A 24,632-nucleotide genomic window follows, 5' to 3' on the forward strand; every position below is an offset into this window, starting at 1 on the left:
ACATGATCTAATCGTTTTTATATTATCTTTCCAGTTAAGATTTCCAGGACTTGCTGAGCAAAACAATCGCATTAAACGCTTCTCAGTAGGTGTTAAAAATGATCCAATCAGACTCCATGCTCATCTCAAAGATATCGAGTACAGGAGGGCCCAAGATTTTGATTCATACCAAAAACAACAAGAAGCAGAGATGTTGAAGCTCCGCATCGATGATGAAGGGCGACCTTATGCAGTGAGAAGTTGTATGCAGTTGAGAGATGGTTCAGTTAAATGGACTGAAATGATTGACACGATTTGCAGGGATGAGGTAGGTGTCTGAGCTAATCATAGTCGTAATAATAATTTTCTTTAATATTGAATGTCTTTTTTCATGAAAAATTTTAGATTTAGGTTCATTTCCACTTAAAAAATTTTGCAGCTGTCTCACAAGCAAACATTCTCGTGGGGACAGATAAAAATGTTACTTTTTTTCCTTCCACCATGTTAATAATGTCAAAACAAGTGCTTATACAAAGTTTGGCCACTCGAGCATAATTACGAGGGACGTAAAAAAAATAAGTTTCCCTGTGGCTGTTTACAGACAGAAAACACAATTTCATTGGAAACATTTATTGGAACAGATACAAAAACTGTGGAGCTATTTTTCAACATATTCCCCAATGGAACTGAGACATTTGTCATAACGTGGGATCAACAGAGAGGTGCAGACGGCTGTCACACACTGGTTCTGATCCCAGACGGCAGATGTCTACAAAACATGGATACAAAAGTTGATCCCACGGTCATATGTCTCAATTCCAGTGGAGAATATGTTGAAAAAGAGCTCAAAAATTGCTGTATCTGTTCCAATAAATCTTTCCATGAAATTGTGTTTTCTTTCTATAAATGACCCCGGAAAACTTATTTCTTTTACGGCCCTCATAATTGCACTCGAGTGGTCAAACTTTGTATAAGCACTTGTTTTGACATTATTAACATGGTGGAAGGAAAAAAAGTAACATTTTTATCTGTCCCCTCGAGAATGTTTGCTTGTGAGACAGCTCCAAAATTTTTTAAGTGGAAACGAACCGGTTCCCGCACTTTACGAATCTGAACGCTTGTGTACTTTCTGGTGGAAATCCAGTGGCGCAGTTCACTTAGTGATATTCAATTATTTCGTGTAGTATTGGAGATGTTGCATATAGTATACTGCTAGATCGCACGTTTGTGTAACTACTATTTTTCTCCGTTCTCACAATGGATTCTACATAAGGCCCTTCTAAAAAAATTAGTGTTAGTGATGAAAACTTTGACGAGACAGTGTTTGAGTGGACGATAGTGAGGTTGACTCTGCAGGTGAGCAAGATTTCGTCCTTGAGAGTGATCAACAATGATTGCCTATTAAAAGTGTGCTGTATAGAAAGTAGGTAGTGTTTTGAATTTTTTATATTTTTTGCTTTAAACATATATTATTTCAGTTTTTATTTAATTTAATCATTAAATGTAAATTATTCCGCTAATTTCATTCAAAACTGAACATTAATACATACTGAGTTTTGGTAGCTGTGTTTATATGTGCACTCGTGTATTTCCAAGCAGTGATTGTCAAGACATAGAGCATTTACTGTATGATTTAATAAAATATTGCGGTATATTACATCTCTGCTTTTTAAATTAAGCAAAGGGATGCAAAAAAACACGACCCAAGTTATTTCACATCCATTGTTTTATTCTTGTGTCGACAACAATACTAATATAATAGCGGTATCAGAATATCTGTTGTTGAGGTTTAAAAAAAAAAATTAAAATTCTTGAGAAAAACATCGCATTAACTTAAAAAATATTGCTTCCGAAATTGAAAGTGAAAACTCTCAACACAATTCATAGGAATGATAACAGAACTGAGAATCTGTGTGGTTTTTAAACTTTGTATTAGCACTACTAACTACCAAAATATCTACTACAATTCTGAGAGCCAGAACAAATGGTGTAAAAATTATTAATTTTATGTGTGGCATTGTGATTATAGAAAACAATATCTTTTATGTGGTAATATTGTGTGTATGTGCATTTTTGTGTGCGTCTGTACATGCTGTTAATGAGAATGTATCATCAACCTAGTCTGATGTCTAACTAAGGCAATAGATTTCGTGCAGTTCCTTTCATATTTGTTGGATGTGAACTTTGAATTTAATGAATGATTGTCCTCCAGATATTTCTTCAAAGATTATAATTATGTTACAGCGATCAACTCGTGCAGAGCGATGGAGTCTGGAGCTGGAGCATTTGACTAAAGATCCATCTCAGATTAATGTTCAAGTCTTCATAAATGCAAGTGTACAGATAAAGAAGATACTCAATTTTGCCCTCACTGACAGAAAGGTATGTAATTTTCATATGTATTTCTTTTTCGAGATTTTATATTCCGGTGCTTCAGTTAGCATATCAATAAACTTATATAGCAACTATGAAGTCCAATATTCAATGACACGAGTTCATTTCCATTTAATTATTGTACTGTATAGAAGAGCCTATCGTTTTAAAGCCAAATTCATTTTAGCACAGTAATGAATTGTCTATGCGGATGATGTGAATATGTTAGGAGAAAATCCACAAACGATTAGGGAAAACACGGAAATTTTACTTGAAGCAAGTAAAGCGATAGGTTTGGAACTAAACCCCGAAAAGACGAAGTATATGATTATGTCTCATGACCAGAATATGCTACGAAATGGAAATATAAAAATTTGAGATTTATCTTTCGAAGAGGTGGAAAAATTCAAATGTCTTGGAGCAACAGTAACAAATATAAATGATACTGAGGAGGAAATTAAACGCAGAATAAATATGGGGAATGCGTGTTATTATCCGGTTGAGAAGCTTTTGTCATCTAGTCTGCTGTCAAAAAATCTGAAAGTTAGAATTTATAAAACAGTTATATTACCAGTTGTTCTGTATGGTTGTGAAACTTGGACCCTCACTTTGAGAGAGGAACAGAGATTAAGGGTGTTTGAGAATAAGGTTCTTAGAAAAATATTTGGGGTTAAAAGGGATGAAATTACAGGAGAATGGAGAAAGTTACACAATGCAGAACTGCATGCATTGTACTCTTCACCTGACGTAATTAGAAACATTAAATCCAGACGATTGAGATGAGCAGGGCATGTAGCACGTATGGACAAATTCAGAAATGCATATAGAGTGTTAGTTGAGAGGCCGGAGGGAAAAAGACCTTTGGGAAGGCCGAGACGTAGATGGGAAGATAATATTAAAATGGATTTGAGGGAGGTGGGATGTGATGATAGAGACTGGATTAGTCTTTCACAGGATAGTGACCGATGGCGGGCTTATGTGAGGGTGGCAATGAACCTTGGGGTAAGTAAGTAATGCATTTATTAAGAAACAATTAATAGGATTTTGAAATTAGGGCCTTCAGCAAAAAAACTTACAACTTATTATATCTTACAGATATAAAGCATAAATTTTCATATTATATATCGTGTTAAAATAAACATTACTGGGCTAACTGCTGACAAGTTCTGGATAAAGTTTCGCAAGAAATTAGTGTTTTATGTAATGAATTACATTGTATTTAATAACAATAATAATAGTAATAATAATAATAATAATAATAATAATAATAATGTTTTATTTTAACTGGTAGAGTTAAGGCCATTTGGCCTTCTCTTCCACTCAACTAGTATGATAAAATTTACATAATTAATACAGTATAAAATACATAATTAATATAATACACTATCAGTTCCTTTCATCTTCCCATCACAGCAATAAAACAGTTATGTAATAATAATAATAATAATAATAATAATAATAATAATAATAATAATAATATGTCTTGATAATAATGAAAATATTAGTCAGTTGCAGAATTGTCAAAAAGTACATCAGTATGCTTTATATGTTGAAAACCTAGAAATATTAAGTGTGTGTACTTCTCAAAAATACACACACACACACACACACACTCTCTCTCTCTCTCTCTCTCTCTCTCATTTAATACCGCTGCCGTGGCAGCATACTTTGTATGTCTTATTTATTTTGACCTACTGTTCACATTTTATTATGCATTTTCCTTTCTTTCTATATATTATGTCTTATTTCTACTGACTTGTTGTTTACATTATACAGTATTATGATTATCTACTTCAGTTTTGAGTGTAAAATTGTAGTGTACTTTACTCTGTAAATTTGTAGCATTTTTTGTATTGCAGTTTTACTCCTCGTTCAGTGTTAGAGACGGCCATATGGCCTTAACTCTGTCAGGTTAAATAAATCATCATCATTATTATTATTATTATTATTATTATTATTATTATTATTATTATTATTATTATTATATGTAAAGCAGCTCAGTGTAAATAAACGAAATAAGTTTTAAGATGTTTGTTATTGCAATTTTAGCAATTTTTGTGTTTTTTTTTTTTTTTCACTATTTCAGATAGCACAAAGTATGTTCTCTGTGATCAGCAATATGATGGGTGTTAATGATACAGTTCTTGAAGATGGCGACAAACATGGCAGTATAACAAAGAGTTTGATTCACGTTATTGACAGATATATTAATACAGCCAAATTACCATCTGATGGAAAACTTGTCTTGGTTTCTGATAACTTGGCATTGGAAGTACGAGAAATCAATGTCATTGAATCTGGAGTTACTGTAGAGGGCTTATCATATTCGCCACCTCAGGCTAGGTCTCCTGGACCAGCTATGTTTCTTGGAGGCCTTGATGAGAGTGAAGAAAACCAGGTGAGACCATTTGTGCCTCTCATATGCATCTACAGTATATTGTTGTTATTTTATGTTTGCATAAGGGAAGAAAACTTTAACTGTTCTGCAATAATGATAATTTTACACATACACCTTGATTACACAACTTTTAACACTATATCACTCGGTATATAAAGTTTGTATTGCTTTGTATTTCGAGGATAATTTTATAGTTCTGTGGAAAATAAATATAAGGAAAACTTTTTGGTTTTACAGGTTCTAGATATTTTCATGGTATAAATTCTTACAGATGCCTCAAACTAGCAAGCTGTCTTGTTCGCACAGGCGCATAGAGCACTTCTCCCCTACCACGGTCCGCCTACTGCTGTGCACTGTGGACTAGAACGGTACAGCTCAGTTCTAACAACAGTTGAGAAGGCTGCATAGGGAGGGTACATCTTGAATACATTGTCAAGAGGTCAACTTTTCAGATAATATGGCTATACCTGGGTATCGGAGCCTAGGGGGGCCCCCTCCGTTAGCTCTACTGCTTCTCCTCTCCAGGCAGCTTCCTAGTTTGAGGCATCTGTACTTGGTTACAAAATTGTCTTTCTTAAAACACACCGTCATAGAACTTCAGATATTATAAAAGAAAAGCAACAAGTAGTAATTGGAAATAAAACATCTAGAAAATAAAAAATGAATTCAGTGAATGTTATGATACTAATTTTTTTTTTTCGTGTAATATTGTATCTGATCACATCGGGAATTTTTACAAAATTTCATATTTCAAAATAATATAATGTTTCATCTGAACCTATTTTGAGGTCCATTCTCATTTACAAAAATTAGAGCCCATACAGGGTGACTCACGAGGTTTCACCATCACTTACGGAGCTTATTTCTGAAGACATTTTGAGCAAAAAAGTCATATAAACATGGGTCCTATTCTCAATATTTTCAGCATTACACTAATTTAAAGTTGTTTGTAAAATACATTTTTCTTTAATTTGAAGGGTAAAAGAATATTACAAATAGAGAATGAACCATTCAGAAGTATCATTTCTTTAATTGGAAAGTATTCTGAAACTAAAAATGTGCTGTGAACTCCTTAGTTCCTTCGTACAGATATTTTTTTTCGATTTGTAACTACAAAATTACATTATTCTTAAGCACTTATCACAACAATTATTACAGATCACACCATTTCCACCGATTTGATTCTTTGCAGTTCAATTTTGCATCCTAATTTACAGTCTTAGAGAGTTTACAACACATTTTCAAAAATTCTGCCATCCGCTTCGATACACTTGGCCGCACACTTGTGAACCGCACTCATCTTCTATGTAACTGCATACGGCTATCTTTGATTTCTGTAGAGACATGCAAGATGCATGCAAGTAGCTCCTCACATGTTTGTGACTTCGATTGGTAGACAAGATCCTTCATCCATCTCCACATGCAATAGTCCAATGGTAACAGATCTGGTGATAAGGTGGCGAGGGATGAAAACTGTCTCGTTATACCCATCTCTCAGGGAAATGTGCATTTAAGTGTTCCACCACTGCGTGGTTGAAGTGAGGAGATGCTCTATCATGCTGGAGCATACGTTGTCTCACCACCAAAGGAACACAGCTTCAAGTAACTGCGGCAGTTCTTCTAAGAATTGCAGATAAACCACACCAGTAAGTCGTCCTGGAACAATGAACGGCCCAATCAGCTGATCGTGAAGAACACCACACCACACATTGATGCTGAAACGGTTTTGAAAATTTATTTCCATTGTAGGATGGGGATTAATTTCTGACAAAACATGTGAATTGCGTGTATTGTTTATGCTGTCCTGCGTGAACTGTGCCTCATCGCTAAACAAAATGTAGGGGTACAACTGCCGATTTTCATTTAACCAGTTGTAGAACTCCAATCGATGGGCAGGATCTCCTGGTTGTAGACGTTGTACTTGTTGAAGGTGGTAAGGATACAATCTGTTTGCATTAAGTGTCCTCCACACCACCAATTGCATAACTTCGAGTAGTCTGGCTAGACGGCGTGTACTTGCACATGGACTGTTCTCCTCTTCAGCTATGTGACATTCAACATTACGCTGACTGTGGATTGTAACACTCGAAAGTGAACCTGTTTCCCCGTAAAGTGCTGAAAGTCCTTAGAATTGTTCTAGGATTAGGAATTCTTTGGTTAGGGTACCGTATGTGATATTCAGCTGAAGCAACATTAGAATTACCTTCACACACTCCCAAAATAAACACCATTTCAGCATATTCCTCTATAGAAAATGTATGTGGCATTGTAACACAACATTCGCAACCAAAGGCAACAAACTGACTGGTTAAGCATTATCCCCGTCAGTGAAACAGCTGCTGACACAACATTGTCACTTGCTCACGCTGGCTGCTGGCTGTACGCTGGCCAAGGGCACTCATTATTCACAGCAATGTGTTCCAATAATGAAGCATAACTCTGTATATATTGATAATAGGACCCAAGTTTATATGTCAATTTTTGCTCAAAATGTCTTCAGAAATAAGCTCCGTAAGTGACGGTAAATCCCGTGAATCACCCTGCATATCAGTAATTGTCATTTACAAAAAATAGAGCCCATATATCAGTTATATATCAATAATTCTCATTTACAAAAATTAGAGCCCATGTATCATTTATAAATCAGTCATTCTCATTTACAAAAATTAGTGCACATACATCAGTTATATGTCAGTAATTGAAGTGCTGAGATCAAAAACGAGACTTGACATCAATTTTCAGGCATCTGAGTTAACCCATTAAGTCCCAAATTATTTTTTTCTACATTTTGATGTTTTATTTATTGAAAACACATAAGAAAGCCCAGGAGAACACATACCTATCGTACAAAATATTTTGAGATGCCTGGTTTCAGAGAAAATAGCTGTCCTCTAAATAGGACGCTGGGATCTACTGTAATCATAAGAGTCAAATTTGCCTGATACAGTCATATCTCATGAAATAGAAAAAAACCATTACTAAATTTGGCTGATACAGTCATATTTTATGAAATTATGCTAAACATTGCATACACAGTGTGACGTTACATTTCACACAGTACGACTTCGGTTTTCCTCCACAGCCAGTTCGTGCGCATCTTCTCTCTTCCTTTCTTCGGACAATGATGTGTCCAATTCCATCCATCCTGATATCAGGACAACTCTTAGATGGTGATACAGATGGTCGCCCTAGTTGCTTCCTGCATGTGTCAAATTTGAGATAGGACATTGTCACTGCACATCTGAAATTTAGAAGATCCAGTGCATTTGCCCCATGTGCACGTCTGTATAGGAGCCATGCATTCACCAATGCCATGTCTATCGATGTTGTAAATATGGGCCAGTAATACTTCGTTCTTGGGACACCAATTACGTATTTTCCTACTAGCGAATCTTGATGATCAACACCTCCATGTGGGAATTGTATTCTTCAGTACTCCGAGATTTATGATGTGATAATTCGTGGAAATAGTGACATACTTGTTGTCATTTCACCGGACGAAAAGTACTTCTCTATTTCGGTCATCCAAAAAACTCCATGGCGCTACAGCCCATGAAGGGCCAAGACCGACCAGCTGCCTGCTGGCCTCACGTCCACATGCCGAAGCAGAGGTGGACGATCATCCAACTAGAATGGAGGTATCGTGTGTTTAGCACGATGATCCCCCCATCCTTTATAGCAGGTTTGCGAAACCGGATTTTCGCTACCTATCGTAGCTCCCCAAGTGCATTACGATGCTGGGTGGGCACCGGTCCCATACACTGGCCAAAATTTCATGAGAAAATTTCTTCCCCCATGAGGACTCGAACCAGCGCGCATTCCGTAACGCGAGTCCTAGGCAGGATGCCTTAGACCACGTCGCGGGACCTATTTCGGTCATACTAATAGTAAAATGTACCTCGATCTTGCTTCCGTAGTGGACATTCTTCAGTAAGGCTCTCTCTTACAGTTCCTGTTGCTCTGTATCCTAACTTTGAAGATGAATAGGGATATCGTGATTTGTGAAATAGTTATCAAAGAGCACAGTGTAACTATTTGAGTGTTCAACACAGTCGAGCATATTCAGAATCACTCTCGATTCAACGACAAATCATTTTTTTCATTTTCCACAGCATCCTTTCCACAATATAGGTCGAAATTGAAGCAGTACTCACTGGTTCCACGAAGAGCCCATAATTGTACCCAAATCTGGTTGGCTTCCCACGAATGAACTGTTTCAGACTGTGATGCCAATAGTAGGCCTACTTCACAATCATTTCGTCCACAGACAGAAATTCCTAAAAAATCCCGAACTGCTGAAGTGAAGTATTTATCATCTTTATGAGAAGTCTGACTTTGAATCTGAATCAGCATCACACAAGGTAACACTGGCCGTCGGAAGCAGAGCTTACTCTGATACCACTCTGCACGGAATAGTAATAATATTATCTGATATGTCCACACCTGTGGAGTAACAGTCAGCGTGTCTGGCCGCGAAACTAGGTGGCCCGGGTTCGAATCCCGGTCGGGGCAAGTTACCTGGTTGAGGTTTTTTCCGGGGTTTTTCCCTCAACCCAATACGAGCAATGCTGGGTAACTTTTGGTGCTGGACCCCGGACTCATTTCACCGGCATTATCACCTTCATTTCATTCAGACGCTAAATAACCTATATGTTGATAGAGCGTCGTAAAATAACTCAATTAAAAAAAATTATCTGATATCACTAAATACTGGGTTGTCATCTGTTCGTAACAAACAGAATGCCGTCATGCACAGAGGAGTGTTATATTATATTACACTTTATCCCAGCGTCCTAGAGGACACCAATATTTGCATTGTTGTCAAAGTCAGCATTGTTGATGATAACGATTATATATCAGATTGAAACACCAAACTATCTGCTATATATATTCACAAATCAATAATTACATTACCAAAATCTTGGATGATATTGGCAGTGATAGGCTATAATATGAAGTACAATTGTGTAGGGTGAAGAAAAATTATAAAATAAAATAAAATTGTAATAGAAACCAAGTCCAAAATATTATTTTGTACATCAAAACAGTTCAGTTTGTAACATGACACAACAATTAACATGATTAGGATATTGTGATTGCTAAAAAAAATATAAAAGCTACTGTCCTCTAAATAGGACACTGGGATATAATGGGTTAAGAGCGTTCCTATATTATATGAGCGACCCTTCTTTGTTTAATGTAAAAATGGAAGTTGTCATTTTCGTGGAACATTGTAGATTTCTAGCTTTAAGTTTGAAAATGAGTCCTGTCAAATGACTAATCAATCCCCACTTTCTAACAAAGTGTTTAATGTGCTTCGAGATTTGCGTTAAGCAAAATTACCCAGCATCCAAGACTCTAGGAGTGAGTTTTTGGACAGTGAAGATGACCCAGTTGAATAGTGTGCTAGTGAGGTATCAACTTCTTTATAAATATAATTGTGTAGGCTGCTTTTAACGTTTATGTAACAATATATAGGCCTAATAACATAAAATTATTAAAAATTTTCATTTACTTGCTATTTTTTTTTTACGAAAATATGTTCCTTTAGATCAAAAAGGGGACATGCCAGCAGTCTTCAAATATATTTCTCTATATGTTCCATTATATAAAAAAAAATTGACTCCTTGTGGACAAAGTAAATGTGATTATGGGCAAGGTAACAATACCAAAAACAAGGGGTTAAAGCATATGGAGTGTACTTCGTGAAGTTTTTTGTATTTTTCTCAAAATGGCTGGTCCCGTTTTTGATTTCAATGTCTCAATTCTCATTTACAAAAATTAGAGCCCATTCATGAGTTATTCTCATTTGAATAAATTGGAGCCCATATTCATTCATTCATCCATAGTGTTCTGCCCAAGGGCAGGTCTTTCAATGCAAACCTAGCATTCTCCAGTCTTTCCTATTTTCTGCTTTTCTCTTTGTCTCCTCATATGATCTATATATCTTAAAGTCGCTATCATCTGATATCTTCTTCTGCCCTGAAATCTTCTCCTGTTCACCATTTCTTCTAGTGCTTCCTTCAGAAAACAGTTTCTTCTCAACCAGTGACTCAGCCAATTCCTTTTCCTCTTTCTGATCAGTTTCAACATCATTCTTTCTTCACCCACTCTTTCCAACACAGCTTTGTTTCTGATTCTGTAGAGCCCATATATCAGTTACATATCTGTAATTTTCTATTAAAAAATTAGAGCCCATATATCAATTATATATCAGTCATTCTCATTTACAAAAATTAGAGCCCATACATCAGTTATATAACAGTAATTCTCATTTAGCAAAAATAAGAGCCCATATATCAGTTACATATCTGTAATTTTCATTTAAAAAATTAGAGCCCATATATCGATTATATATCAGTCATTCTCATTTACAAAAATGAGAGCCCATACATCAGTTATATATCAGTAATTCTCATTTACAAAAATTAGAGCCCATACATCAGTTATATATCAGTAATTCTCATTTACAAAAATTAGAGCCCATACATCAGTTATATATCAGTAATACGCATTTACAAAAATTAGGGCCCTTATATCAGTTACATACCAGTAATTCTCATTTACAAAAATTAGAGCCCATATATAAGTCATATATCAGTAATTCTCATTTACAAAAATCAGAGCCCACATATCAATTATATATCAGTAATAATCATTTACAAAAATTAGAGCCCATACATCAGTTATATATCAGTAATACTCATTTACAAAAATCAGGGCCCTTATATCAGTTACATATCAGTAATTCTCATTTACAAAAATTAGAGCCCATATATAAGTTATATATCGGTAATTCTCATTTACAAAAATTAGAGCCCATACATCAGTTATATATCAGTAATTCTCATTTACAAAAATTAGAGCCCATACATCAGTTATATATCAGTAATACTCATTTACAAAAATTAGGGCCCTTATATCAGTTACATATCAGTAATTCTCATTTACAAAAATTAGAGCCCATATATAAGTTATATATCAGTAATTCTCATTTACAAAAATTAGAGCCCATACATCAGTTATATATCAGTAATTCTCATTTACAAAAATTAGAGCCCATACATCAGTTATATATCAGTAATTCTCATTTACAAAAATTAGAGCCCATATATAAGTTATATATCAGTAATTCTCATTTACAAAATTAGATCTCATATATCAGTAATTCTCATTTACAAAAATTAGAGCCCACATATCAATTATATATCAGTAATAATCATTTACAAAAATTAGAGCCCATACATCAGTTATATATAAGTAATTCTCATTTACAAAAATTAGAGCCCATACATCAGTTATATATCAGTAATACTCATTTACAAGAATTAGGGCCCTTATATCAGTTACATATCAGTAATTCTCATTTACAAAAATTAGAGCCCATATATAAGTTATATATCAGTAATTCTCATTTACAAAATTAGATCTCATATATCAGTAATTCTCATTTACAAAAATTAGAGCCCACATATCAATTATATATCAGTAATAATCATTTACAAAAATTAGAGCCTTTACATCAGTTATATATCAGTAATACTCATTTACAAAAATTAGGGCCCTTATATCAGTTACATATCAGTAATTCGCATTTACAAAAATTAGAGCCCATATATATATATATATATATATATATATATGTTATATATCAGTAATTCTCATTTACAAAAATTAGAGCCCATATATCAGTTATACATCTATAATTCTCATTTACAAAAATTAGAGCCCATAATATCAGTTACATATCAATCATTCTCATTTACAAAATTAGATCTCAGATATCAGTTATATATATATATATATATATATATATAAGTCATTCTCATTTACAAAAATTAGAGCCCATATTTCAGTTATATATAATTAATTCTCATTTACAAAAATTAGAGCCATATATCAGTTATATATTAGTCATTCTCATTTACAAAAATTAGATCCCATATATCAGTTATAACAGGGACATCATTTTACTTTTACTAACATTTTTAATATCAACCTGGCTATACCTTTCTATTAACGATTGAAACAGGAAACACCGTTTGCTACCCCTTCCACGACGGAGTTCGATGATACTGGCGTAAAATACAAATCACTTTACTAGGTATAGGAGGGAAGAAAAATAGTTCATCCATTTATGTAAACTAGGAAATATCGCAATTTTGAGTTTGATAATTTTCATTTGGTTTTTGTTTAATCAAAATACAGTACTGTATTAACACTTATGGCCAGTTTTTCCAAGTAATGTTTAATTTGGCTTAACAAATGTTAAATTAACAGCTGGTTTATTTTTAACATTTTGTTAAGATTTTTTTTCATTTTTCCAACATAATTTTGTTTAAAATAACCAACACTTAACTTTAACTGTCGTTAATACTATTCTAACTACTCAACAGCAGTTGGTAATGATTTTGCATATGTAAGACAACTTCTTATTGGCTGATATTATTATTTAAATTCTGTACTGTAGAGTAAGTCATGAAACATGTGTAAAATCGTAACCTGTTACAGTAGCCATGATTCATACAGTACAGAGAGTTGATAAATGAAAGTTGCATTGACTACTATTGAATAATAATAATTATTATAAGTATGGTTATATTTTATAATGCTAAATATGAATTTCTGTTTAGAAAAATCTCAGCATTATGACCACCAGGTGATAATAATTACACGAATGTGTGTGTAGTCAACTGTACACAAAACCCCGAGGAGAATTCCGTATCACATAAAATTCTCTAATTCAGGTCCATGTATAAATTATATGTAATTTAGTCCTAAAGAAGCAATTGCTGCTGAAACATTTTATTATTTACTCACTGCGTATTTTGAAGCACTATTGACATCGGCTATAGTTGAAGAGCCAGTAACATAGAATCTAGAGTTAATAGTAGCTGGCGAATTGGAACAAGTGGTCTATTTCTGTTTGTAGGATATTCAAATCTGACTTCAATTTCATGCCACGTTGAGATCGCACATTTCCTTAATATTAAATGGATAATAGCTCAGCATCGAAATAAGCGTCAGTATGATAATCAGTTGACTTATAAAGATTATCTTCCCTATATTAATATTCCAAAATATCTTTTAAATTATATATTACCAGTCTTATGGCCGGTTTCACAAAGCTTCATTAAGGTTTTAATGATTCATTAATGTATTTACTGGTTCATTAAATCATTTTTATATCTCACCAAGCATCTTTAGCCTAACGAACCAGTAAAACTATCATTAAATTTAGTGATAGAAATTTCCGTCTTTAAATTTTTAATTATTCATTAGTTGCAATATAAAATGGCGGAACGTTTCAACGCAGAATTGTTATATCTGGAACAGCTCGAAAATTAAGTCAAATGAAGATAATGTTAACAATTTAAAAACCGATCATTTTGAGAATTTGAATGACACAAAAATTCACAAAAGATACCGCGTCACGAAGATCGTCGTACCGGTACTCAAAATTTTAGAAGAAACTAATCATAGGTTAGAATATCATAAAAACGGCTGAGACAAAGCTGAAACTAGTCAACTAGGTAACATACAACTGAGTTTTATTTTAAGACATGAAAGTGATTATTATAACTACATACCGGTACCTAAGAAATATTAGTAAATTAATACATAATGTGCATTCAAACATAACAAAACTTAATTGGTATATTAACTTTATTAAAATTATATTATAGCTAGCTATGTTTGCATTGGCTTTAAAACAGAAGCGAAAGAGCTGGATTCTTGGAATTTATAATCGTTTTCTTTCCGATGGAAATTTAATTTTCCAGCAGGATAATCACCCCGTGCATACCGCCATAAACATTCAAAGACTGTTCACGGAAAAGCATGAAAAAGAGGAGGATTGACAAATATCGAGACATCCCACCTCAAAATCCAGATCAGTTCTGGGATCAAGTTCTGGCTACCTGGGAAGATTTCGCTAAGGACCAGAACTATTTCCGCGATCTGGTGGACTCAATGCCCCGTAAAATGCCAGGCAGTGATAGACGCCAGTGGCATGTGAACAATGTATTAGATCCACATGTGTATTTCTTTTATTTTCTTTAATTTGTTTATCTTTGTTTTATTTCGGGAAGAAAATTGATCTCCCAAGAGTTTTTTAAATTCTCCTACTGGAGCCAGAGTTGCGAAATAATTCATTCCACTACACAAAATTAAAAAATGAAGAAAGGTAACATGTATAAAAATTAGTTACATTAATAAAAAAAAGTTATCACCGAGAATCGAACACGGGCCTCTGAGGTGGCAAATCAACTCGCTACTGACTGCTCCATCGGAAAGTCGTGACGTAACTAGCGCGACGAGGCACATATAGCTGCTCGGTTAAGTCTACGGAGACAGCGCACATATAAACGTATTCGTGTAAATATTTTAATGTTCAGTACTAGTTAATGTTTCATTTGGACTGATTTACTGAAGCTTGGTGAAACCGGTCCTTACTCTAAACATTCCTCAAAGAGAAATATAACATGTTATTTTCACAACTTTTGTCTGAACAGCTGTGGTGTTGTCCGCCATGTTTAACTGTTTGTTAAATTAGTTAACGCCCTGAAATCCTACATTTAAAGTTAACAAACGGTTAAGAATCTGTTAAGCCAAACTGGTGTTGGACAAATGGAAAAACTGTATTTAACAAACTGTTGAAGGTTTAACAGTCGTTAAGTGTTCTAACATTACTTGGACAAACCGGCCATTAGTGTTTTTACACACGAATTCAGCTATCCATTTGGAAGTATTAATTATACAGTGTACTGTATATTGTACTGTTACAGCAAATTAGCGTACAATATAGAGAATGAAGTTAAATTGAAAAATAAACATAATATGGATATTTAAACACATTTTAGAAAATGGTGGCCGTTCATTTCGATACAGGCTTCAGTTCTTTTGTGCATATTATCGCACTATAGACTATTGTACCTAATTCCAATTACCAGTTTCGTCCTTCGTACGAGTAACTCATGTTGAAATAATTCTATACCTACTCTATAAAAGAGTATCTTACGTACTGTAAATTCAATCTTGACTTCTGCCCAATCCGAAAAGATAAAATCACTCAGAAATGCTATCTACTGTCCGTTCAAGTGGTTTTGTCGCAGGGTTGTAGAAAGGGGGAGGGGGAATCACGTGACAGTTAATTACTTAAGGAGGCCCTTTTATTTAAGTTATTTTAAACACTTGTGTAATATTACGTAGACATCCAATTCCTAACAGAAATTAATGTTTTCAGAAAAGAACTAAGATAGCCCAGCTACTAGACTTAACAGAGGGGCGAACAGAAGCAGGTAGGGGAAACCGGGATGCGACATAGGGAAACGGACGACAGTACCCGTACGAAAATATGATTCAATATTGAAAGCTCTTTCGTCACTGGAAAACGCGAACATATTTCTGAAACGTACTATACTCAGTAACTCAGTACTGCTTACGTGGCCTTGGCTCTGTGTCGTGAAGGGTTGGAAGTTTACTAGTAGAAGGGGTGGGAGTGAAGTACATTCCAAAACTCAGATACAATAAAAATTGAAGTAAAAATAAAATGATTTCCCTGTATATCAGTAATTCTCATTTACAAAACTTAGATCTCACATATGTCAGTTATATATCACTCATTCTCATTTACAAAAATTAGATCTTATATATCAGTTATTCTCATTTACAAAATTCGATCTCATATATCAGTTATATATCAGTCATTCTCATTTACAAAAATTAGATCCCATATATCAGTAATTCTCATTTACAAAAATTAGATCTCATATATCAGTTATATATCAGTCATTCTCATTTACAAAATTAGATCTCATGTATAAGTTATATATCAGTCATTCTCATTTACAAAAATTAGATCCCATATATCAGTTATATATCAGTCATTCTAATTTACAAAAATTAGATCTCATATATCAGTTATATATCAGTCATTCTTATTTACAAAATTAGATCTCATGTATAAGTTATATATCAGTCATTCTCATTTACAAAAATTAGATCCCATATATCAGTTATATATCAGTCATTCTAATTTACAAAAATTAGATCTCATATATCAGTTATATATCAGTCATTCTCATTTACAAAATTAGATGTCATATATCAGTTATTTATCAGCCATTCTCATTTACAAAATTAGATCTCATATATCAGTTATATATCAGTCATTCTCATTTACAAAATTAGATCTCATGTATAAGTTATATATCAGTCATTCTCATTTACAAAAATTAGATCCCATATATCAGTTATATATCAGTCATTCTCATTTACAAAATTAGATCTCATATATCAGTTATATATCAGTCATTCTCATTTACAAAATTAGATGGCATATATCAGTTATTTATCAGTAATTCTCATTTACAAAAGTTAGAGCCCATATATCAGTTCTTTGATACAGTATAATGTGCTATCTATAAAGCTTAAAAATTAAACCTAGGTATAAATGTAACTTTGTTATATATTTAACTTTTGACAACTCAGAAACAACATCCTTGTTTAAGGTTTTGTATTTATATAATGGTGTGGGATATCTGGAAATTAATAACAAAATTAGCCTATTTGTAAAAAAGAAGAAATTTCCCCAAATTTTAAGATGAAATGAATCTCATTTGAAAAGCTAGAGATTCGGTGTGGAGTAATTTATGTTGAGATTAGTTTTCTCGAAATATTATATACATATTTACAGTTGTTGTTCAGTCAACTGTCCAAAGACAAGTGTGAACCTCACAAGTGATACCGAGAAGGACCACTTATGAGGCAACTAGGCCTGAAGATAATAGGGTAAGATGGCTAGTTTCTTTCCCCTTCCATTGCATACATCACCGACTAGCTATACATATTACACTAATCTGACTTCAGATGTAGGCTATACTAACAATTGTTCTCCCTCTGACACATATCGTCAAGTGAGATGTACTGCCTGATGGTAATAGATGTACACATCAGCCAGAACCTCAGTCTGAAGATATTTACAGTGTATGTAATATTTTCATATTCTGTCATTCGTGTGTTAGGGAAAAAGTCAGATACGAAACTGTCTTTAATTTCTGGTAAAGGAAACGTGCCACATTGTAAGAGTTATCTATAGAGAATCGAGCAGCAAGAAACTCAGTCAAACAGTTCATCACGCCACTAGCAGACCCCAATCTACTTGGAATTGAAATGACTTAAGTTACTCAATTCCGAAAAAATAGCATTGAACTCAAATGTTCTCCTGCATCCCATCACCATCGGAAGGTATTTCAAACAAATTTGACAGCTCTGAGAATTCTTCAGTACGAGGGTTATGTCAGACTAGGTGGAGGGGCTTGCAGTGCATGTCACTGGTAGGTGCTCCCATGCCAGAGCGGCTGCAGCTGACCAATCAAAATCAAACTCCAGATGGAAAGCCCTGTCTGGGTCTCTTGGTAGGAGTCCAAACTTATTGGGGAATGGCTCACCTGAAGTGAAGGTGGAAAGCATTGATGGAGCCCCAATACAAGAACCCTGGCTGGTTCAAGGAAAACTTTCAGTATAAACAAATATCAGAGGTAATTTAATTGATGATATACGATCTGAAAATCCAAGGTCATGTATATTTGTTAAATGTGACAAAAATTACCTTGTCTGAGTCTGTAACAGAGATTTAACAATTGTTAGAATAAACTACCATACTGTAGGAGCGGCAAAGGATACCTACCTGTCATATGATTCACCAAGTCTACACCTTCTGTAACAGTTCTGCGGCCAGATCACATAGTATGGGGAAGCACCAATAGAAATAAAGGGGTGAATCACTATTACATTTCATCATATGAAGGGCTTGGGGCAACAGTGTGAATGCCCGCAGGGAAGGATCTCATCCCCACTCGTGTGGAATGTAGTTGTGGATGACCTGCTTGTGAATCTCAACAGACAGGATATGCAGATGGCATTGTCATATTTATTTAGGGGATTATGCCGACACTGTTTCCTAACTAAAGAAAGTATACAATGATGTCATAAAATTAGACAGTGAGGTCACTTTTCATACAGTGTCCATAATTTAATTATAAAATATTATTAAAATTATGCAATGGTTGAAAACAGTTATTTGAACACTTAACATTAAGTTAATATTAAGTTAAATGTTCAAATAGTTGTTTTTAACCATTGTATAATTTTAATAATATTTTATAATGAAAGTAGCTCTGGAAAAATGTGGAAGAGTGGTGCGAAAGAGAAAGCCTATGGGTGAACCCCTCTAAAACATCACTTATTCCTTTCACACACAAAAGAAATTTTGAGGGTTTTCGAACCCATATTCTTTAATAAACAACTTCAGACTGATTCCAATGTCAAGGATGTGGGCTTGATCCTAGACTGTATATTGGCATGGAATCAGAATCTGCAGAAAATAAAATGGCATTAATGACAACCTGAAGAACTTTTGGAAAGACATGGAGACTTGAACCACGAGTGATATATATCTGAGGTTTTTGGTCAAAACATGAGCACTCCAAAAATTGCCCTTTTTTTTACCTGAAAGTGCAGCCCTATATAAAAAACAGTTCTCTTTTGTTTGGTATAGCCATGATATCTCCATCTAGTCTTATTTTATTTTCATTCTCATTTGTACGTAAACTAGAATTATGATTTGTATAGAATAAGTGAAAATAAAAATGCTTGTATCTTAAAATAGGTTTTTGGGAGTTATGTTTTAACCAAACACCACAGATATAGATTATACAAAGCAGGGGTAAGACTAATCATTATTTATGGCTCTCTAGTTTATATATATGCGCGCGCGTGCACGCACGCACACACACACACACACACACACACACACACACACACATGTATATCAAAGGAAGAGCAAGATTGGATGCAAACAGACTGAAACAAAATGGAAACTGGCGCAATCTCAATCCAATAGGGCACACCAGAATAACAAGTGTGGTATGGGCAGTGACTACATGGTTCCTATATTGGGAAGTATTGCACAGAGTTTTTCAGCGTGAAATATATGCTATTGAGAAACCTGCATTTGAGAGGATCTGTATAGGGGTTAGCTTGGTAACAACATACCAATATTCTCAGACAGTCAGTCTGTAATTCAAGCACTTTCAAATTACCAGATCAATTCTAAATTGTTCTGTGATTCCTTACAGAACCTTAAAAAACTGGTAAAACATAACAAATAAAAAATTTGATAGCTGGTGAGGCATAAGAGAGTAATAGATAATGAGAAAGCAGATGCCATTGAAGGAAAGGATCTGTTGAAACATTTGCTGGACCTGAGCCAGTATTTGGCATTCCTATCTCCAGAATTCGTAAATCTGTTGATGATTGGATTAAACATAACCACCATCACCACTGGATATATGTGGAAGAAACTCACCACATTAAAGACTGATGAAGAAATCCACTTTACCACTTACTGTGGATCTCCTAAGATTAAATATACCCCAGCTGAGAACTGCAATAGGATTTCTAATGGATCATTGTGGTCTGAGGAAACATCTGCACATGATGGAAATCCTCAAGGAAAACCCACTCTGCAGAGTTTGTGATAAAGAGGATGAAACAGCCCCTCACATGAAATATTAGTCAGGAGGAGCTATGTACTCCTGGGAATTATTAACCTCGAGGAGGATCTTCCTGGAAAGAAATATCGTTAGCAGACTCTAGAACCAATAGGAAATAATATACTAGATCTCCAAAGTTTCAGTGTTTGGGAATTATCACCCGATCATGATTACTGCAAAGAAAAAAGGGGGATAACTTCCAAACAATGAATAATCAGAGCAACAGAATTTTATTAACTATTGCCCCAGTCTTAGTCCTTACACATGACACCTCCTTTGCAACATCAGAATCGCAAAACATTACAGCATTTAATTTAGGTGTTCAATCCATGGTTTTATATCGTAATTGATTTAAACCACATGGACTGCAAGTGTTGCCTCTGCTGCACTCTCGTGGACTTAAAGGCATTGGCAACTTAAAATGAACATACAAATATATGTTAAATTATGCGCCGTAGTGAGGGTATTGTAGTTGTCAAAATTTGAGCTCGTATGACTGAGCTCGTATGACATCTAGTTCTTGAGATAGTTAACTTTAGTAGCAATGGGTGAAGATAGTGATGTCATGGATGGCTTGCCTGCTGTGTGCCAGTGCTAGTCTTGGCACTTGCCTTGCGTGCAAGTAGTATTGTTTTCAGTCATGTCGAATAGGTGCTGTGTCTTCTGTTGCAGTAAAACTCCACCAGCAATAAGAAATTTCCTAATAGAGAAAAATCTCTAGTTCGAAACAGAAAACAGTGGGAAAAGAAAATTAACCGAGTATAATTTGTTCCACTCCTATGTAAGATTCTAACAGACAAGATATTCTTGGAAGATGTGTTATTTTGACACAGAAACTAGAATTATTTCATAGCATTGCACTCAAATACAAACCTAAAAGAAGTGATTTTACTTTACACTTGGATGATCACAAGTACCTTTTTATCTAATTTTGAATTTCAACAGTAATATACGCTAATGTTTGTGAAAATTTCAGCACCAAGAAGGATACATGTGACTGAAATGAAATTGATACCACAGATTAGGTACATGACAGTACACAAAAGATTAGAATTACACAACTGTACCTGATCTGGGACCGTGCGATTTCAGTATGGTGTGAAGCCTCCATGCGCTGCAATCAGAGCCTCTGAACATTGTGGCATGAAATCAGAGAGGTCCTGGATATGTTTCTGGGGAATCTTCCTCCACGTAGTTTATATGTGAGTCCACAAAGTGTCAAGAGTGGGTGCTGGAGGACCATGACGAACAAGTTGCCGACCAACCATATCCCATACATGTTCGATGGGCGACATGTCTGGCGAACGTGCAGGCCAGGGAAGCAGTGATACCCATCATTCTTCAAAGAAGGCTTGCCACATGTGGCCGGGCATTGTCCTGCTGAAATATGGCATGTGGAGTTACCTGAAGGAGGGGCAGTACCTCAGGCTCTAAAACCTTCCTAATGTTGCTGTTCAGATTGCCCTGAATACGTAGGAGGCGAGATCGCATATTGTATCCAATGGCACCCCAAACCGTCACTCTAGGCATTTGTCCGCTATGCTACTTAACAATGCAGGCTCTCAGATTGCGTTCACCATGGTAGCGTCTAACATGTATCATCATTATAGGACAAGTTGAAGCGGGACTCGTCCAAAAGCACTACATTTTGCCATTCAGCATGCCAGTGACAGCGTTCAGTGCCCACTGCAGTCTAAGGTGTTGGTTTTTTCTGGACAATGGAAGCCACCGCAACGGGATGTGAGCCATTAGTCCAGCCCTGAAAAGACGGCGACGAACCATTGACGCAGACAGGTCCACACTCGTTGCAGTACTCCAACATCGACTCAACACTGTGGATGAAGCTGTATGGTCCGTCATGGTCATGCAGACAAGATGGCGGTCATCCCGTGCTGTGGTCACATTACGTGGTCCAGTACCCGCTCGTCTCTTCTATCCACTGGCTCCACACACGCATCACTGTCAGCAGCATGCCCTGCACGAGCCGAAATGTCATGGTAAGACAAACCTGCTTCCTGGAGACTAACCATTCTGCCCTGTTCGAACTCACTCACGTGCTGATATTGCGCCCATCCACGTCGACGAGGCATACCTGCACTAACTTTCACGTTTCCACACTTCGTTTGGAAGCTTTGCACTGACTGACCTTGTTGGTGACACAAGAGACGTCACTTTTGAGCCTATGTGTACGCCATGTCTCTGGAAACATAATCAATTATTGGTGGTACACTGTTCTACACATCTCCCAAGTTTGGAGTCATTCGGGCCATTCTTTCTGGATGTTGTATTTTTCACACACAGTAGTGTATATGGAGAGAAGAAAAGGGCAAAGGGTTAAGGTTATATAAGCCTCTAAAGAATGGGTATGAGTGCGTATTTATGGCGACAAAACTCATGAATGGCAGAGCGAAATTGTCTGTGATCGAGGAACAGTCAACTTTGTAACTAGTCGATGGCCCATAAATGTATCAAATGGTATAGCTCCTGTGCCTCGACCTGAATCAATAGAAAACATGTGTTGTTATTCAAGATTTGCTGTCATTTAGTAATACCAGTTTTTAAAGATAGAAATTCCCAACTAAATGTAAATTAATCATACATTGAATGAGTGACGCCAATAACTGATCATGTATCAAAGACAAAAATGCTCATGAAATTAATTTTTTACACATTTGTGTTGCCAACACAATTCAACTATTAATTTTGGGGACTTGTCACTGTAGCCAAGATCAAAAAGAAGCCATCTCTCGCACATTTGCAACTGCCATTATTTTTAAATGCCGAGACAACTTCAGAAATTGAAAGGAGCATAATATTTGAAAATTACCTGTGACAATCAGGGGGATGTTATATCAGAATAAATATAGTGATGCAATAATTTATTGAAACTAAGTCTAAATGAACATTGCTATCAGTGAGATCTCATGTCAAGGCAAGAACAAGAATCACATGGAATAAGAATAACCTACCAACCTCGTGCAGAGAAATTACTCGGAGGCTCATTTTCAATATCTTGTACTGTGGATGCTTCTTACTGTGAAAGAAGCCCTTCTGCATCTAGAATATAATGGTAGTAATTCGTGAAAAAAGCCGATTGACACTTATTCACTTGATAATTGACTTAATTTTACACAAAATTAGTAATTTGAAATGTTAAAAATAAGTTATGTAAGAGTGTTTTGCTATTAGAAGTCTGTATTTTCAATAACAGCAATATAACGTAAAATTTTTAAACGTGTTTACTAATAAATCAATTATTGTTAAAACTGAATAAATCGATTACCTGTTAATACTCTACTGAAAATCCAAAAATGAAGAGTCGTAACTTTTTTTATTTCAATACCAAACAATGGGACACAGACTAAAAATTTGTAAATAGCAACAAAAACAAAAATAACTAAATTCTTACTAATAATAATCGATTCAAATACAAAGGCACTAAAAATTCCCAAGTCCCTAATCAGAATACACAGATTCTCTGCTCTCTGCAGGTTTAAAACTCTGGTATATCCCATCATAGTCTGGTATTTCCTTCTAATATTATTCATAACACATGAAGTTCTTTTATAATTTTCCCCACAAAGGTGTACAACAATTAACCCAGTAGACAAATTGTCTGTACACCACAAATCGTAAGACCTTGTTCGTAATGTTACTAATTTTTTGTCTTTCAAAATCTGTGTTATCGTGCACCATCTTTGTGTGTCTAGCTGTGTTTAGTGTCTAAATTTAAAATTGCACTATTGAAGTTGATGTGGTAGTAATACACTCAACACTCCCTCGCAAGTTACAAATAAGTTCACATTCACATGTTATTTCGTCTATTTCCTCCTGGCCATGGTCTGCTGGAACCTTTTTCCATGTCTTTGTCTCGTTGACTTCTGATTCAAACACATATGGACGAATATTATCAATATTCATTACGAACAACGAAAAAGACTCTAAATACACACTGAAGCAATCCGTATTGCACTGCACCCCATTCATTTAAATGAGAAGGATCTGGCTTAGTGAGAGGCGAGCCATCTGTGACATCACGGACTGAAATGTCATGCATTGCTAAGAGTTTTTGATTCTAGGAATCGCACAGACTTCCGACTTTTTCGACTGTTCTTGTCAAAGCATGGTCTTTACAATTCATTTCTTAGTGAAGATTGAGTTTTTTAAGTTTAATGCCCATAGCATGTTCACACAGATGCACTTTCAAGTCTTGTGCACCTATAAAGACGCATTACTTTATTTATACCATCACTGGGGCAGCGAGGGGGGGTTTTGGGGGGTAAATACCCCCCCCCCCAGAGCCCCTCAGGAAGAAACGAAACGCT

General features: G+C 35.3%; 1 protein-coding gene across 1 annotated transcript in view; it reads left to right on the forward strand.

The window, feature by feature from the left end:
* LOC138708216 (uncharacterized) overlaps window positions 1-24,632 on the forward strand; it is a 429,355-nt gene that overhangs the window by 376,710 nt on the left and 28,013 nt on the right. The window contains exons 15-17 of the mRNA XM_069838546.1: window positions 35-307; window positions 2,224-2,361; window positions 4,439-4,750. Coding sequence (XP_069694647.1) covers window positions 35-307; window positions 2,224-2,361; window positions 4,439-4,750 — 723 coding nt within the window. The remainder of the gene's footprint in view (window positions 1-34; window positions 308-2,223; window positions 2,362-4,438; window positions 4,751-24,632) is intronic.

The sequence above is a fragment of the Periplaneta americana genome, chromosome 10 (genome assembly GCF_040183065.1).
Source record: "Periplaneta americana isolate PAMFEO1 chromosome 10, P.americana_PAMFEO1_priV1, whole genome shotgun sequence".
Lineage (NCBI taxonomy): Eukaryota > Metazoa > Arthropoda > Insecta > Blattodea > Blattidae > Periplaneta > Periplaneta americana.